The sequence below is a fragment of the Mchenga conophoros genome, linkage group LG5 (assembly GCF_057382185.1).
Source record: "Mchenga conophoros isolate Kocher_MC1m ecotype Shallow Benthic linkage group LG5, M_conophoros_male_GT1.1, whole genome shotgun sequence".
Lineage (NCBI taxonomy): Eukaryota > Metazoa > Chordata > Actinopteri > Cichliformes > Cichlidae > Mchenga > Mchenga conophoros.
This window is the reverse complement of record NC_140530.1, coordinates 18,353,633-18,371,522: the sequence shown is the minus strand read 5'-3', so window position 1 is coordinate 18,371,522 and position 17,890 is coordinate 18,353,633. Positions and strand designations below refer to the sequence as shown.

At 41.2% G+C, this 17,890-nt stretch overlaps 2 protein-coding genes across 8 annotated transcripts in view; both read right to left on the bottom strand.

Annotated features, from left to right (window-relative positions):
• Positions 1–975: 975 nt before the first annotated feature.
• Positions 976–4,682, bottom strand: LOC146574292 (class E basic helix-loop-helix protein 40-like). Its single transcript, XM_085273840.1, has 5 exons — positions 4,253–4,682; positions 4,040–4,103; positions 3,671–3,778; positions 3,197–3,320; positions 976–3,005 (listed from the first exon to the last, which is right to left on the bottom strand). The coding sequence occupies exons 1-5, from the start codon at positions 4,321–4,323 to the stop codon at positions 2,092–2,094; spliced, it is 1,281 nt and encodes a 426-aa protein (XP_085129966.1). The 5' UTR covers positions 4,324–4,682; the 3' UTR covers positions 976–2,091.
• A 2,332-nt stretch (positions 4,683–7,014) lies between these two features.
• The window catches only part of LOC146574291 (inositol 1,4,5-trisphosphate-gated calcium channel ITPR1), a 74,973-nt gene continuing 64,097 nt past the window's right edge, over positions 7,015–17,890 (bottom strand). For all 7 annotated transcript variants that reach the window (XM_085273830.1, XM_085273831.1, XM_085273834.1 and 4 more), the window contains 7 exons: positions 17,380–17,569; positions 17,180–17,272; positions 15,288–15,424; positions 14,272–14,437; positions 10,938–11,098; positions 10,087–10,248; positions 7,015–9,426 (listed from right to left, as the gene is read on the bottom strand). In XM_085273830.1, coding sequence (XP_085129956.1) covers positions 9,340–9,426; positions 10,087–10,248; positions 10,938–11,098; positions 14,272–14,437; positions 15,288–15,424; positions 17,180–17,272; positions 17,380–17,569 — 996 coding nt within the window. In that variant the 3' untranslated portion in view covers positions 7,015–9,339. The remainder of the gene's footprint in view (positions 9,427–10,086; positions 10,249–10,937; positions 11,099–14,271; positions 14,438–15,287; positions 15,425–17,179; positions 17,273–17,379; positions 17,570–17,890) is intronic.

The window sequence follows — 17,890 nt, the reverse complement described above, 5'->3', positions numbered from 1 at the left end:
AGTTCACTGTACTCAACTGGCCTCCACAGTCTCCAGATCTCATTCCAATAGAGCACCTTTGGGATGTGCTGGAACAGGAGATTCACATCATGTGTGATGTTATCATATCAGCGTAGATGGGAATTGCTTAGGAATATTTCCAGCACCTTGTTGAATCCATGCCAAGAAGAATTAAGGCATCTCTGAAGGTAAAAAGGGCTCAACTTAGCACTAGCAAGGTGTAAATAACAAAGTGGGTGGTGAGTACATGTATAATGGTTTTGCTTGCAAACTCATGACATCAATACAACATGCAACTCCTCCTGAAACAAATAAATGGAAATCAGCTTCAAGGAAACTAGTTTGAAAGATATAAATGACATTTAGGTGGCTGGTCATAATCTCAAACTGTAGATTATATAAACAAACCAGCAACAGAATGACTAAGCTCCGAAAAAAAGGGCACTGGAAAAAAATGTGTAGGTGGGAAGACAAAGATGTTGTGACTGGCACTGGGCTTATGTTGAACTGCACTGAGATAAACCTATAATTGGAGGTGCTATCGCATAGATGAAAAATGTGATTGCACAACACAGGAGGTAGTGGTAGCATTTTTTGTAAATTATACAGCTACATGTTTTGCATGTCTCCAGGAGGTAAAGCACTCTGCAGGGAAACTAAATGCAGAGGGGTGTGTCACAAATCTGGAATAATGGTATTTACTATCGTCTCATACAGCCATAGAGACAAGATGCAGATGTATTCTGACTGTTGCCTGAGATGATTTACTGTAGCTGTTTATACTCGTGTGTTTACTTGTGTTTTTGCATTTGAGGCCACAGACGGTTAACCAGCAGGAGAGCCATGCCACAGATCTGCCATTACATAAGTGTTCCCTGTGACGTGAATGCTGTGGTGCTGTAAAACCTCTAAAAAGTATTTATTTGTTTTCACACACATTCTCACTCTCTTTCGTACATATACGGTCAGAACAAGTTTCCACGGGAAAAAAAATACTTTATTAATACACTTATATCATGTATATCAACAATTATAGACAAAATATTTACATCAAACATCTTTCATGTAGGTCCCAAAATATAAAATCTCAAGTACCTCTTTCTATAGAAAACTAGTCTTCTGGTTAAAACGTTTACATTCACTTCCTTGCTCCTTTGTCTCCAAGATTCATACATAGTACAGAGAATTAACATCTGAGATTTATCAGCTTTTCACAAGTAAAAGGCAACAGCAAGCACAAACACCGGGTTTGACTTGAGCAGAAACAGATGTCGAGTATGCAGACCAGGTCCAGCACAGTGCTACAGTATGTACACAGTTTCTGAGTACACGACGTACATTGTCCACACTCTGCCCTCCTCGTATATCTCTCGGGGCAGACAGAGTGCGAGAAGGTATCAAAAATAGAAATGTACAATAAATCTATGAACAATAATTACAGAAAAATCCATCTTAGGCGTCTGTTTAAATCATAAACGACACTTCTCTCATTCAGCGTGGCCATGCGGCGGCCTTTTCCTTCATCTACCATGTGGTGTACCCTCGCTGTCTGTACACATTTGAGGGAATCCTTGTATTTTATGGTGCCGGTCATGGCTGAAAGGGCTTTTTTTTCCATCTCAGTAATCATAATGGTGAGCAAAGGACATAGGCGACAAACTTTGGGTGGCAAATTATCGCTAACATTTGGTGCAACACGTTCTAAATTACAAAATCGCGAGTGAGATGCGTCAATGTTCATCTGTGTTTACACTTTAACAGCAGCAGCTAAAACATTTCTTTCTTTACATTCAACCATATGTGTGTTTATGTGTGCACAGGGCAGATCCAGTTTATATGATACATATATACCACTGAACACCGCTGAGCATTTGACATTCAACCAGAGCTTTGCATTGCTCTCAGTGTGGAAGGATGCTGCTCTCACCTCTTTCTCTCTCTCTCCTTGATCATTTCTACAAGTCCTCTTATTTGATGCTTTACCCTCCAGGCTGAGGAAAAGAGGAGATGAGTGATTATGAATTATGGAACAGCTCAGTCGTGTTTTGAGAACAGGGCAATATATCAGGGCAGTCTTTTCGCCTTTATCTCTCAGTCTTTGGTTTCCAGGTTGAGGGGTGGTACTTGCTTGAGTGCCTGAAGGAGAGCAGGAGAGTCCATGGGAGTCTGAGATATGGCTGGGGCTGGAGAACCTCCCCGGGGAGACAGCACAAGCTGAGGTGGGCCGGGCCTTTCACTGGGTATGGTAGGTGATGAGCTGCTCATGCCAGGGTAGAGCATTGGCATGGCCCCAGGGTACCAGCACTTCTCAAGCATTGGTAGGTAAGCTGCAGCAGAAGGTGGAATGAGGTAGAAAGGCATGCAGAGGGGATGTGGAGGAGGGGGTGGATGGTTAGGGGATGCACTCATGAAACTTCCATATCCGCTAGAGGATGAAGAAGTTGATGATTCTCCGCCTGAGAGCAGCTCATCCTCAGACGACTCCACACGGGCTCGTTTGTGGCGTGGCTCGTCATCCTCCTGCTTGATGCTGGAGTTCTGCCTGTCAGCCAGCAGTCGCTTCTGCTGGCTCCCGTGAACGTAATAATCTGGATGTCCCTGCGGCGCCCCAGATTCGTTTTTCTCCAGCTCTCCTCCGTAGCCACTGTCTGTGTCTGTATCACTGCCGCTGTGCTCGCTGCTTGGTGAAGCGTACACCCGCTGGATGACGGGCACACAGTTCCTCCCGTAGCCCTCGCTGGGCTTAGGGGCTAAGCTGGGAGACATTTCTTTATGAGGTTGGTAGGCAGGGATTTCCTCGGGTTGAGGGCTAAGAGGGGTGCGGGGTCGGGCTGGACTGTGCAGCACCTCTACAGCCAACTTGTGAATGTGGCTGATGACGTGGGATGGGGTGAAGTCTCCGTCAGTCTTGTGATTAGCGAGATACTGGAGAATTTCCTTGGCACACATGTGGAAGCCAGAGCAGAACATCTCCTCTGACTTCTCCTGGCTGATGGGAGGCTGCTCTATAAACACATAAGGAAACAACACACTCAGAAATCTAATATAGACTGTGACCTTTTGTAAACAGCTGTAAGTGAAGTTACTTTCAGTGGTGCAATTCTGCATTCATCTGCATTATTTGCATTCTGTCTAGAAAACCCATCCAGTTCCTCCTCATGTGTTTGTGCGTGTGCAAAAATGATCTGCAGCTCACCGATTTGCATGCCGTTCTGAAGAGCGAGGATCTTCTGCTGCTGCTGCTCAAGAAGAGAGGTGAGGGCTTTCACGTGCTTGAGCGTAAGCTCTAAAACCACAGCCTTCTCCAGATGGCCCAGAGTCTAATGGAGAGACACGCACACAGTCAGCATATCCTCTTATATAACAAGCAGAAACCAAGCTCTACTACACATGTACACATCACCACATGTGATTACTCTGAAATAATTTACACCAATTTATTGAAATTTCATTTGCATTAAGGAAATCAACACTGAATGTAACTTTTTAAAATATACACTCGAAACAACAAAAATCTAACAGCAGCACATTCTCTTTAACGTGAGCCGTCATCGGCATGAGCTGCTGACGCACTCAACAAAGATGTGATAGCACTAAACAGCCACTAGATGGTGCGTGCCGCTCAATACAGCCAATCCCATTAACCCTCCCACCTACACTATGAACTTACAGTTAGTTTCAGGTGCTCGGGTAATAGATCTTTTAACTGGGCGATGCATTCGTTTATCCGGTCACGTCTTTTCTTCTCAATAAGTCTGTGAGGCAGCTTGTAGGTTTCCTAAGAGAATAAACAGAAATGTTGCGTAAATTTAAGTGAAACGAGAGCACATAGTTCTCCATGACCAGAGGCAGATACACCGACAGGGAGGAATCCAGGAGTTATGTCATAGTAGAAACTAGGTCAACCATTTATGGGACTATAGACCAACTCCTAATCTAATTCCTGGATGTTTGAGCTCTATGGTTATTACTTAACTTTACCAATTGGCAATAAACAACCACAAACACGAACACACACACACACACACGTAGAACGGACCTTGCTCTCTTCTCCTCGCTTCATTCCCCGCCTGGGTTTATAGACATACATTGGGAAATCCATCCTAAAGAAACACAAAAAGAGCGCACGAGTAAGGAATCAGGTCATTTTGATGGTAAAGTGCACAAAATTATACATTAGGTGCATTTTAGTTGGAGGTTAAAAAGGGGGCGACGCAGTCTGGGAAAGCTACATCTCCAAAGTATAACTTACCCCTGCACGTCTGACAGTTCAGCCTGATGTTTGGACAGAGGGGGTGGTTGCGCGCTTGGAATTCGCTCCATTCTTTGTATTCCAATTTTGCTGTCAAAACCGAGGTACTCTTCCAAAAGCACTCAGAAATAAATACGAATTTATTTACGTGCTCTATCAGCACTTGCAAAGCAATTTGTAAATAAAAAAGGAAATGATAAAATGCAACGAAAAATGCGCAGAATGCGTCGAAAAAGGTTAAAACTGTTTAATAATCTGTCATTTTTTTTAAAACAAAACGCTGTAAAGTTAGTTCCTGCGATCTCCACGCCGTGGTCCCGCAGCGGTGAGGAAGTCAAGCCTTGGTGGCGCGCTGGGAAAGTGGGGGAGGACAGAACGACGAGTTAAATAAACCCTCTGACTCTCCGCTCAGACTGATCTACCTCTGTCACATGAGGCTCACGTGTTAAACGGCGCTGTATCCTCGGCGAAAGGACGGCCCACTCCCTACAGATGAGGCGCCTCAGTGGGCGGACGGCGGATGACGTCAGAGCGCAGGGCGGGGCATGACCGATCCCGTGTACCACCATGCTGAAGTGTATGGAAACAAGGCTGTGCGCCGAGGAACGTGCTGGCAGTGAACCATCGCAGGAGTTCAACAAACCCGAACCTCGCGAGGCGAGTAGGTGTGGTACCTACTACTACTACTAAAATTAAAAGAGTATATCGAGCAGTTAAAGGCACACAATTCAATTCAATCTTTATTGGCAGACTACATGTCCATAAAAACAAGACAAGAAACACACACAACTCCCCCCCCCCCCCCCCCCACACACACAACACAAGGTATACCATTAAATATATATATGTATATAAATAAGTATATAAAAATATATAAATCTCACGTACGACTGCAAAATAGCAAAAAATATCGGAATATTTCTTCAAGGGCAATAAAAACAATTTAAGGGGCTTTTCAAACGTCACGAGCTCTGCACTAAAGGACAAAAGTTCACTTTATTAATCATTAATCTCATGGAGACAAACAACTTATTGAATCTGTAGAAGAGGAAAGATGAAATTGTCTCGTCTATTGGTCTGTTTGCAGAACGGCTCGGTCACGGTGGGAGAACCACGTGCGCCTGTGCGTGGACGGCTGTGTGGAGTCCGTGTTTACTGTCATGAGGCGGTGCCGTCTGTCACGTTGATCTCCTCATGGCCCCGGGATCCTGCTGAGCGCGCGCGGGGCACATCCAGCTCATCCAGGCACACGGCGGCTGCACCTGTCCGCTGCAGGCTGCAGGCACACTTTTAAAACGTGCTTCTTCATTGATTGCATTTCTCGCAGAAAAACGAAATGGTATACAAGGACTGGTGTGACGACGTTTACATTGCAGGATTTTGCTCATATTTTTGCATTCACTAAAAATATCCCCTAGAACTGTAATGTTGAAATAAGCAGTAAGGTACTTTTTTCCTCTCACGCAAGAATAGCTCATAAAATGAGGTTTGATGATGATCCTAACAAACTTAATACACAAGGGTATTTCCACATTTAATAGGAATAATAGGGGTCAGCTGCAGCTTAATGAACGGAAATATGAGAACACACCAACATTCAGTAGGTGTCACATGTCAGACGAAAACAGGAACGACAGCAGTGGCATTTAGGGGTCACTCAGCAACATACAAGACATGAAAATCATAAATTGTTCATCTCGTAGTTAAAGACACCTTAAATTCAAGGCACATTATGAAACCACCGTGAAAGAGGTTTAGGGTTTTCCCAGTTTTCACACCTTTTTAACACAGCAGCAGCACATTTAGTCAAATCTATGGAGAATCAGATGAAGTCGTGCACGTTTTTGTGGGGTTTTTTACATTATGAAGCTTCTTGCATTTTCATCAGTTGTTATACTCCTTCTGACAAAAAAACAAAACAAAACTAAAAATGATTACTGTGTTTAAGAGCTCATTTTGTCTCCCTGCTTTGCTGCTAAAAGCAATCTTTTCGATCTGTCTTATCTAGCAAAAGAAAAAGAAAGTTGCAGATATCAAACATGCATTCATAACATCAGAAGGCATTAGCTCTGAAAGTTTCACTTAAATGACACTAATTTTAAAAGAATCCGGAGTAAACAGACGTTTCATTGTTTCAGATAATCAGGATCCTTCACAGTAACTGGTAACAGTCTGTATTTCCACTAAAACCCTCCAGAATCTCTCGTCCTGTGATTTTATCAACTGTTCCTAGAAACTGTTCCTAGAGTTTGGTGAATAAAGTGGGGCTCAGTAATTGGAAAACAACCATAATCCCGGTCACATCCCAATCTTTTATAAATAACCATAACGATGGAAAGCACCCTGAAGGCAGTCTGGGGACACGTAACACAAGTACATCCTGTTTGTTTTTTTATGTAATGAAGCCTTTTCTTTTTCTTACAAAATGTTTGAGCTTTGGTAACAAAAATATTGTTTTTTATGTGATACTGTGAAACCACTGAGAGAATGTCAAAGGCTATTTCAACAGCCTTTTAGGCGACAACATATAGACGACAAATAGAGACGAACACTCTCTTAATCTGAAGCATATATTTAGAAACCTTACTTATCACTGTGCAAAGGTCTTGACTCTCACCCCTCATTTCGTCTTATTTTAATCCAATAGCCTGTCTTTCTTGTAATTTATTAAAAGTGGTCATGAGCAATAGTTTTCCAGGCTTTCTGGAGGTCTTTGGAATTTTTTTGATTTGGACATTGGCTGCTTTTCCACTCCTTTTCAGTCCACTCCTTATACCTGACCATTTTAAGAGACATTTGTAGGACACTTAAGACTGACCTATTGATCATTCATGCGTAAAGGCACTAACGCGAGACATGAACCAGTGTTGCATCTTCACACAACAAACAGCATAGAAAGAAACGGATTTTAAATTGTATTTTTATGCACAGTGTTATGAGCAGTGCATCCAAAAAAAAAAAAAAAAACCAAACAGTTAATTTGTTGCAATTTCTTCAAGTTTAAAGTTGAATTGATAAAAAATGCCACAGATAACAGTTTGTAAAGCACCAACAGGATGATCCCCAAGAGCTATTACACAGACATTTGAAGAAACTGGACAAGTGAAGGGCAAAAGAAGAAGTGCTAGGCCTAAAACAACAACAACAAAAAAGCACCATCAGAGTTTCAGCCAACATCCAAAGAAGAGCTTTGAATGTCCTTCAAGAAGCCTGGAGAACTATTCCTGAAGATTACGTCAATAAATTCCACTAAGGCTTGCCTAAGAGAGTTGAAAATAAAGGTGTTCATACCAGATATTGACTTGCAAACTTGTTAGGATTGTACAAACTATGTTTTTGCCTCAGAAACTGCATTTCTGTGTGCGTTTGCTGCTATAAATAGCTGTAACCATTCTCATTTTCCTAACAAAATATAAAGAAATTAAGGGTGGCGCAATGCTTTTGGGCAGTACTGTTCAGTTTCAATGTTCAATGCAAATACAGGAAGCTACACAAATGTTAAACTCTACAAATATTCTGCCTGCGGAAGGATGAAATACAAAAAGATCAAATGAAGCTTACAAATGTGCAACCCATGTACGCGCAGACATTTCCCCATGCCGTATGATAATCGAAGAAGTGCACTTCCTCATTTTTAGAGGATTTCGGATAAGAGATAATCTGCCGGCAATTCCCGATTATGACTTCTGCATGCTGCATTTTTTTCATGCTCACTGCAGTATCAAAGTGCATGGCTGTGACTTAGGGAATTACCAGATCTTCACTTCCTTTTGTGTCACATTTGTAGATGCAGACATTGGTTTCAGCAACCATATTTGACACACTTATTTATTTAAATAGACTCCAAGAATGCAATGTACAGTTCAGACAGAATCCATCAGTAAGTATAAAAGTTGAGTTTGGTTTAACAGCACTCCAAATTCAATCTAGTAGTTTTTTCTTTCTTCACATTAACATGAACACAGTCTTTGTATTCTTTACAAAGTGACCAAACAAATAGCAACGATTGCTTCTGTGCTACAGAAAATATCAGTGCTTCAATCTAAACAGGTTAAACGAAGGTTAAGTAAGTCAGTGCAGACATCAAGGATAATGAAGATAATGTTGTTCCCAAAAATCTTTTATGTTTGGATCTGTGGTTTTAATGAGATCCCACATAAATCACATTGTTAAATACATCATGGACCCAGTGTCAGGGTGAAACAATCGCTTCAGCTCTCTAGGAAGTCCATAATGTTCATTATACAAAAAATATTTCTCCAAAGTTGTAACGGGTCAGAATTATTTTTTATCTTCAAAAAAAGTTACCACGTATTCCCAACGATTGTTTTTCTTATATAAACTGCCCTGGAACAAGGAGGCCCTTAGTTTGAGATTACAAAGAATTCTGAAAGTAGTATCAAATGCTTTCTCTCGACTTAAAAAACAAAGAAACAAACGATTACAGATTTAATAACATCTTTATATGCTTTGGAAAAGCTTGGTGACCTCTTCAGTGTTGTTTACAGCTTTGTCTTATATTTTAAATACATGATAAATCACTTTAAATTAAAAAAAAAAGCAAACAAAATTCTCAAAACTAGTTAGTTCTTAATTAGTCATTGCATATTAAATAGCATTCTTATTGCCATCTGATGAAAGCAAAATATTAAATATCATGTTGTAGGGGTCAAACAAAACTTCAAATCCACATGTGACCTGAGTTTGCTGGTGCAACACAGAGGATGAAATCCTCATTACAAGGACACTTGAGAGGAATATTCCCTCAGGAACAATGGCTAAACTTTGGCATGCTGTCTGACAGGTCCGATGCAGAAGGCATTCAGGGTAGTAAAGCTGAAGACAGAAACTTACAGGACTGGCTTCTCAGGTCCTGAGGCACGTCGTGCACACTCCACCCACACTGACACATCTATACTACATACCAAGATAACTTTTACTCACGTCTAAGGGAGTGTTTTGGAAAATACAGCCATACATTGACCTAAATAGATACTGGAGATGGACATGTTTTGGCATTCTCCTGGCTAACATGTTGTACACTGTTACGGGTGCTCAGGCACTGGTGAAAATGGCCCCAAGGCCCCTCAGGCAGGCTGCTGGGGATTGATGTTCATGTGAGGAGGGTGACCAAGAAGTCCAATTCGTTGTTTCTGCTTCCTCTGTTCTGTCATCTGCATAGGGGGAAAAAACAAGACAGTTTAAAGGCATCATCTCAGTATAGAATCCCTGATGTTAATTCTCATGTCTTTATAGACTTTGGAGTTTTTGACAGTTAGCTGTGCAAATTTTTTCATTAGGGAACTTCGTGACTCCTATCAAAGCATTCTAAAGGTTGGCTGAGCAAATCTACAACAGAATGGCTGAAAAAGAAAAGAATCAAGGTGTTGCAGTGGCCGAATGCCCACAAAACTCAATAAACTCTATTTTAAAAAAAGGGTGGGCCAAAATACTTAAAGAACAATGTGAGACACTGACACAGTCTTAAAGAAAACTATTATTTCAGGATATTGTTGTTATAGGTGGTTCTACATGCTATTGAATCACAGGGTTTATTTGGATTGTCACAGGACTGCTTAGAGTCCTGTGAAAGCTTTCTGTTTTCACATGACTGTAAGCACGCAAGCATATGAGAAATAACATTTTCCCCCTGATTTCTCAATAGTGTGCAAACAAAGGCAAGTCAGAAATGAAGATGTAAACAATACAAAGTGTAAAAACTGGAGTTTAATATTGGTTGCAGAAAGCTTTGAATCAAAAAAGAAAACCGCAAACAGAAAAACTCGATGGTGTATTACAAAATGAGGGAGTTAGTTGACTGTCACATGATATACCTGTTCTTTGAGCTCAGTCAGCTGTGCAGACAGGTTTGTCACCAGCTTCATGGTTGACTCCAGCTTCTCTTGCAGGTTCCTGATTTCATTCTGCTCCCCCTCCGAATCACTGCTCACCAGTGACATGGCACGCATCCGAGGGAACCAGTCCAGGTTGTGCTCCTGGCATTGACAGAGAACATCAGCCGAGCGTTGAACTACTTTTATTAACAGTTAATGAAAAGGCAAATTCAAAATATTGTTACCAATGGAAAAATTGGGAAAACTTTCTACTACTGCGATGAAAATCACAGTGTGCACGTGACTGATTCCTTTTTAAGCTTTAAGAGTTTTGGCTAATCTGCCTTTCTGGTGCACATACTTCCCATTGGTCTGTTTGTGTCTTTAAATGGACATGACAGGTATGTCTGTCAGTTTAGATTAAAAAAGCGGAACACAATCTACTAGGGTGTGTGGTGTGTGTGTGTGACAAGCTGGTACGTGTTTATGTGTGACTCAGTAGGATAAACTGATGAGCACTGCTTACCATAAAAATGTGACACAAAGGGAAATGCTGCCCAAAGCGCTCTTGAATTCAGGACTGAGTATTGCAAGGAGCACTCTGATTTCTAGTTCTTGGGAATGATGTCAAAGATACTTACGTCATCAAGCTGTGAGGTTAAGCAATTTTTATGCAGAAAGTTCTGCAGATTACACAGTCTTTACAGACATTCCCTCTGATTTTACACACTGTTAGTTCTAAAACAGTGCGGTCTCACAGTGAAGTCAATCAGTTTTTAACATATAGGCTTGCAAAACAACCAGATCAGTTAGCTCTTTGTTTTAAGGGTGTGTGCATGCTTTGCGTTTACCTTGATCATCTCAGCCACGTAGCTTTCCGGGCCGGTGTATTCAGTGGAATCTTTAACTTTTACCAGGACGATAAAGAACAGATAGTGCCACATGTTGTGCTCCTCTTTAATGTGCTCCTCAAAGGTCACCGTCTTGTTGTCAAACTTGTCACGCTCCAGACCTGCCATGAGGAAAATAGCACGAATAGAGGTCACAGTGTGTTTTGGAAAAATAAAGCATCAATGTTTCTTGCTGTTTTGTAAGTAATGCAATGCACATTATTTTAACAAGTTAAATTCATAAATATTTGCTAAAATGATGTGAATGTTGAATGTCAGTGAATGTTAAATCTAATCAAACTTTGGTGTTACAGGGGTCTCCTTGCATTGGGTCCTGAAGAACAACAATTGTTCTCTGTATTCACTCTTTCGCAGTGTCTTCTGTAACCCCAGACTGGCTCAGTGTGTTGAGGTCAGGACTCTATGGGTGCCAAACCATCTGCTGCAAGACTCTTTGTTCTTCTATTGGCTTAAAATGGCTCTTGAGGACATGGGCCGTCTGTCTTGTCAGACATGAAATTTCCCACTCGTGGGATTAATAAAGGTATCTTATTATTATTATTGTCATGTAACTGTCATTTGACACTGATCAGAGAGCACTAAGTGATCTAAAATGTCTAAAAAATTTGCTCAGAACCAAGACAAACAACATGCAAAGTATACAATTAAAATTGATTAAAAACTGTCAAAAGATAAGATAACATTGGTAACAAATTGCTTCCAGGAATTGTTGTTTCCAGGAATAAAGCAAAATTCATACAGAAATTAAGAAGTCCTAAAGAAAAAATAAGAAGTTTTGTCAGTTTGTTAGCCTGGAGCATTTAGCTGTGTGGAAGCCCCAGCAAATTCACCCCAAGGTCAGGCTGTGCATTTCTCAGAGAAATTCTGACTCTACAGGCATCGGTTAGCATGTTACATGTTAAAGTTCATGAGAGCAAGGTTAGAGAAATACAGAAGAGGTTTGGCTTGTTTGGAAGCACTGACAGGAAAAAGCTTTTTCTCTCTAAAAGGAACATTTTTGCTAAATTGCGTCTGAACAAACCACAGGACCCTTGAAACTCCTTTGGACAGACGAGGCCATAGTGGAGATATTTGCCCCTAATGCACAGCGGCACAGGACCTGGACACTTAAAGACAATGATTTGACCACAAACTCAGTTGTATACTAAAGTATTCTAGAGTCAAATGTGAGACCATCTATCTGAAAACTAAAACTCATATATATATATGAACTTAAAAGTTTTTTAAACGTTACCCAGTGTGACACTGACAGCCAGCAGGTTGCACCCATCCTGTTAGCTAATGTGGGCAGGGACAGGCTCCAGCTCCCCCTGTGACCCTGGTTGTATAAGCGGGTTGGAAAATGGATGAATTGTTCTTAAAGTTAATTTTCTCAAGATGGTATTTTTGGATTTATAACTGAAACCACTTCTGTAAAGTAGACAGTCGAGTTTCACATTTATTGATTAACTTGTCACATGGACTGAAAAAAATCTTACTTTCCCGAATATGGCAATTCAAATTTCAGTCTATATTATTTGCTAGCCTGTCATTACAAAAGTGATGCATGGTTTACTTTACCCATTAAGAATAATTATCCACATAATGAAACCAATTAGTCCTCACTAAAAGCCCATAAACCCTAATCTTTCTACTCAATAAAGGGGGCTGCACAATAGTGTTACTGATGTACAAATGCAGAACAAAAAAGGCCCAAGGATAAAAACCTTCTACAGTTTGATAAAAAAAAAAAGAAGCAAGCAGAGGCTCACTCAAGGACACCGGCAGCATGAAAACCAGACCAATAAGATGGTGGAGGTCATTTTATCGTGCCAGTGAGCCTGATTTGTTGCACAACAATAAATTAAGCTACAGGTAAAAATCCCTGTGCAGGAAGTTCATGACGTAAATCAATCATTGGCAACAGCCCCCAAAGACCTGAAGACTAATACGAGACTGAGCGAAAGATCAATGGCTTATAAAACCAAGCTAGAGGATGTTGAGCCACTTAACATCCTCCTGCGGAGCCCCTAATCTCTGCATCTCCTGTTCTCTCGTGGTCCTTCTGGAAACCATAGAGACAGCAGCTCCCCCTGTGGCCTGGCCTTATTTAACATGAATGAGTCAGAGCTGATGGCTGACTGGGTGACATAATACTGTTCTCATTCCATATGCTTACCACTTGTCCTGACTGCCTGACCCAACATACGCATGCACACACATGCTCACATACAGCATGTACTTCTGGGCTTACACTCAGTAATGAGCAGAGACATGCACACGCTGCACGGCATGTTCTTATTTAGCTACTTACTTACATATAATGTACATATAAGGACATGCGGCTGATGGCGCACGGAGGGACAAAGTTCGGGCAATCGGCGAAGCCTCACGAGACATATGGTAAGGAAATTAAGTGTGTGCGAGTTAGTGAGCGAGCGAGTGGGAGAAAATGTCTGTGCGTGTGAGACAGACATGAATTATGGAGGCGAGCAGAGCAGTGGCAGGAAGCCCTCATGACTCAGCCTTCTTTGGAACGGCAGCAGAGTGAGAAGGGGGAGGGAGGGTGGGAGAGACGAGGGGGAAAGCAACAAACTAATAGACTAACTAATATGGGCGTACCACAAACCACAAATACACCAAAATCAAATCAAATCTAATATTCCAAGAGGAGAATTTGGGAATAAAGTAATATTAGATAGACTGTGGAGGAGTTCTAATAACAAGCAGTCTTTAAAACCACACAGAGCCCTTCCAGCAACAGAGCACAGCCTTACCGGGCTGGCACACTGCCCTTATGTTAAGACAAGTCATCCCATCACTGGAAAGTTAAGAGGTTTATTTCCCATGACTAACATCACAGGACTTCTTGAGACAGAAAGCTGTGCCCAACACCCGGTAGGTTACACACAACATTAAAGTATGTATGCATTTGAGCTGCAATTATACATTATCAGCTTTTATCTCTATTGTTATTTATTTTATTTTATTTTGGAGCAGTCACCTGGCCTATAATGTCTCACTAGTGGAATTTGCAAAGGGCACCAAACATGTCAGGAGGGAGAGTCTTTTACTATTTTCCTACAGAGTTATGCAGCTTCCTCATATTTTTATTCCTGGACTCTGCCAAAGTAACTTTGCATAATTCAAAGGTTATACTGGGTCTCGCTCTTTATAGCCTCTCATTTACGGGTCTGGTTGAAACACATATACATACATATAGGATATATGTGTAATAACGTATATGGAAAAAAACAACACATCCCCTTTAACACATTAGATTGAGCGGTCTTACCGCAGATAAAACACGAGGTCTTCAGGATTTCCTCTTTCTTCTGTTTTTCACTCCTCAAGTCAGCAAAGGTGTCAATGATTACACCAAAAATAAGGTTCAGGACAATGATGATGACCATGAAGAAGAACAGCAGGTCATATATCACTCTTGCTGCAAACAGTGGCTCCTGGGTAAGATACAAAAAACAGGGTTGTATGAACATTAGGGTCATGATCCCACATTAAAATAATTATAAACTTTAATTTAAGTGAGGTTAATATAGGGAGGGGAAACAATGAGGACCCCCTGTCCCATTTAATGGCATGACCTAAAAGGCAGGCCTTTATGTAAGCAGGTGTTGTGGATGATGTTACGAGTATAAAACGAGGTTAACCTTGGTCCTCACGGTTGTTCATGGAAACATAAAGCCGTGGGTATAACCTGCCAGATGCTACAGTAACAGAGAGGACAGGAAAGCCGGTCAACGCGGTGCAGCCCGTCTCGGATACACCGGTTAGATTCACCGACTCGTTTTGCTTATTTACTCATTGCTCTAGAAAGTCATGGGATGAGCCTGTCTCTGGATTCTTTCGACCACCCTGCAGTTGCCACCCACACAATGCATACTACCCCCACTTGTTTGTGACAAACCAAATAAAGTTGGAGCCACCATGCCACCCGTGTCCTACGACTGCTGTAATTTGCTTTAACAACTAGTAAGGGTCTCAGAGTCGAGTTGCGAATGCGTGATTGAGACATTCACATCCTCTTTTGACATCATAAGTGGTTAAGCCTTCATTCAGTGGAATTCTATTTTGAGGCGTAATTCTCACACAAGGCGGAGGCAGCGCAGCTGTAAGGAAACATTGCGAAACCTCCATACTTTTGAAACAAAAACAAGTTTAGTGGCTCATAGCGAGCTCACATGATCCATGGCGCAGCTGCGGGTGCTACACCTTCTCAGCCAAAAACACAGGCATATACACATGCACACACATGCAACATAGCGCCTGAGGCCTAATCGCAGTTGCACGTACCTCTTTGGAAGGCTTGCGAAGAACATCCCCCACTCCCCCTCCACTCCTCAACCCGTGACTCAGCACAGTAACAATGCACATAAGTAAAGAGTCGCACGTCCGTTCCATGTTGTCCTCCTCAATGTCATCCCCTAAATCTGAGGAAACAGAAAAGACAGCATGTTTAATAATTACAATAATTAAATGAGAGACTATTAAACAAATCATTGTTGCATATTCGCATCACTGCAGCACTAGAGAAAGCCTATAACAAGTCTTTATGCTATAATGCTTGACCGGACTGATCCAACCAGGAAATCAGCACATATAGAACCCGCAATCATCTGTTTATCTAGCATCAAAACAACAAGGTGTGACTCGAAGTGATTGTAACAGATAATAACATGATGAAACACTGACCTCTGGAAATAACAGCAGCCTGACATAGTTTTAAAATAACTCTCTGCCTGCTCAAATATAATAAAGTCATAAACTGCAAATGCATATTTATTTTCGAGTCGTTACACAAAAAAAAAAAAATCCTGACCCAAATTTGTTAGGTTTTAATCGCCCCTTTTTTTTGCTGTTATATATATTTGTATATATGTATGTGTATATATGTATATATATCTCAACCACATGCACTGAGTGGCTGTGAGGCGCAGACGCAATGCAGTTAGCTGATCGATGGCTGCTCCCACAGTCTTATAATACATTTAGCAATCTTTGATTTTGAAAAATGCACCCTATACCCTATGAATATTTATTATCTACCAGTATAGGTGTTGAGTTTGTTCCACATTTATTCAGCTATCATATAGAGTTAATGGACTTCATATCAAATCGTGTGACATCATACTCAAGATGCATTGACTGCATTAGAAACTTTTCGATGCTGTATAACTGAGATGCTGTGACATAGTGATTGCAATGTTCATATTCAGCATTTATGAATTGGTTTATGATAAATAATACATGTAGAATAATTCTCTATAGTAGGAAGTGGAATTATCCATGTAGTCATTCATTAAATATAAGACGTCGACTGCCATTCTATTATAAAATATCCTTGACTTTGATGCAGCCATGCTGGTATGTTTTGGTTCATGCTGTGAAGCCTCTAAGTCAAAGCAAAAGTGTTTGTTTGGCTGGAATGTAAGATAGATGCTGAATTTAAGGACTTCTTCCAAAGTCAAATCAAAAACAGAGTAGAACACGTGATCTCTTTGCTGTTTTGGGCCAAAGTATTTTTATTGCTATGTCAGTGATGATGGCAGAGGGAAGGAAACTCAGATGGTGAACCCCAGGAGAGTTTATAGTTTCTCTGTGGAGCAAATGTAAACATGGAGAACGGTCCAGTTTATGAGTCACATCACTGAAAATATTTTCAACCATCATTCTGGTTCCAGCTCCAGACATAAACAGTTTTTCAAACGGGTAGCATTGATGGCAACAAAGCTGGCGGGAAGTTCCCCAGAAATTTTATTCCTTTTTTGTGACTGTCATTAATCTGTGTCACATGAAGGTTGATAAGGTCGCATGTGAGTTGCTTAGGTCAAATGGCAGGCACATGAAAGACAATCGAGTCACATGGATTGAAGTGCGGATAAAAAAGGGAAACAGCGCAACAGTTTTCCTTTCCGCTTATTGTTGTTTCACAATTATATCCAACAACAGATCAAACCTAGACTAGACATGACTTCCAGTAATTTGCCATCTTCCTCAAGATATTCTCCTATCTCAGGGTAGTCAGGGGAAGAGGAATGTAAAATATATCTCAACCTTAAGTTAAACACACATGCATACAACTAATGTCTTTAAACCATCTCAGAGGAGGGTGTCAGTCCTTCTTCCAACATCTAAACACTATTTATAGATTAATGGAAGACTCTGATGTTGCCTGATAGGGTTACCTTCCTGGAGGGCATCTGTAGTGCAGTTTTCATCAGTACCTCCATGACACACTGTTGCAGACAGGAACTCGCCGGCCAAACTACCTCCACTTTCTAGAAAAGAAGGGAGGCAATGTTTTCTAGTCCTTTTTTAATGTGGAGCTAACAATCTATAATTAGTCTACTTGGAAAACTGATAAATAATTGCAGTCTCTCCTCACTCATAGTTGTGTTGGGGATATGGTCCACCTCCAGGATGAAGTCATCCTTGAAAAATATGTAACCCACGATGGAGAACAAGTAGACCAAAATGAGGGCGAGCACAGCGGTCAGCACGATGGAGCGTCCATTACGAGTCACACTCTTGATCACATTCAGCAAGGTCTCCTCTCTGTATACCAGGTCAAACAGCTACGGAAACAAAGCACACATTACAGAAGAACAAACGACTAAATCAGAATACACCATGAGGTTTCTTGGCTTCCTTGCATGATTTGGCATTTTCTGTCTGCCGCAAAATATTAGATGTTCGTGTAAGATTGTGCTATTTTTTGAGCTGCTTGGACCCACGTGAAAGGAGAACATCGAGAAACACTTGGATACTCAGACCGATGCGCTAAAAAGCAGACCTGAGGCACTGGGGAATAGCAGTCAACAGTCCAACGACAACATTGTTAAAACACCAAAAAAGGAAATTTCTAGGAGGATATGGCCCTGAAGGCATCACGGCTG

Excerpts from the sequence above, each read along its gene's own strand:
- LOC146574292 (XM_085273840.1), bottom strand. The coding sequence starts at position 4,323 with ATGGAGCGAATTCCAAGCGCGCAACCACCCCCTCTGTCCAAACATCAG. Across the intron at positions 3,321-3,670 it reads CCGAGCACCTGAAACTAACT|ACTCTGGGCCATCTGGAGAA; the intron begins GTAAGTTCATAG and ends TCTCTCCATTAG. Across the intron at positions 3,006-3,196 it reads TCAGAACGGCATGCAAATCG|AGCAGCCTCCCATCAGCCAG; the intron begins GTGAGCTGCAGA and ends ATGTGTTTATAG.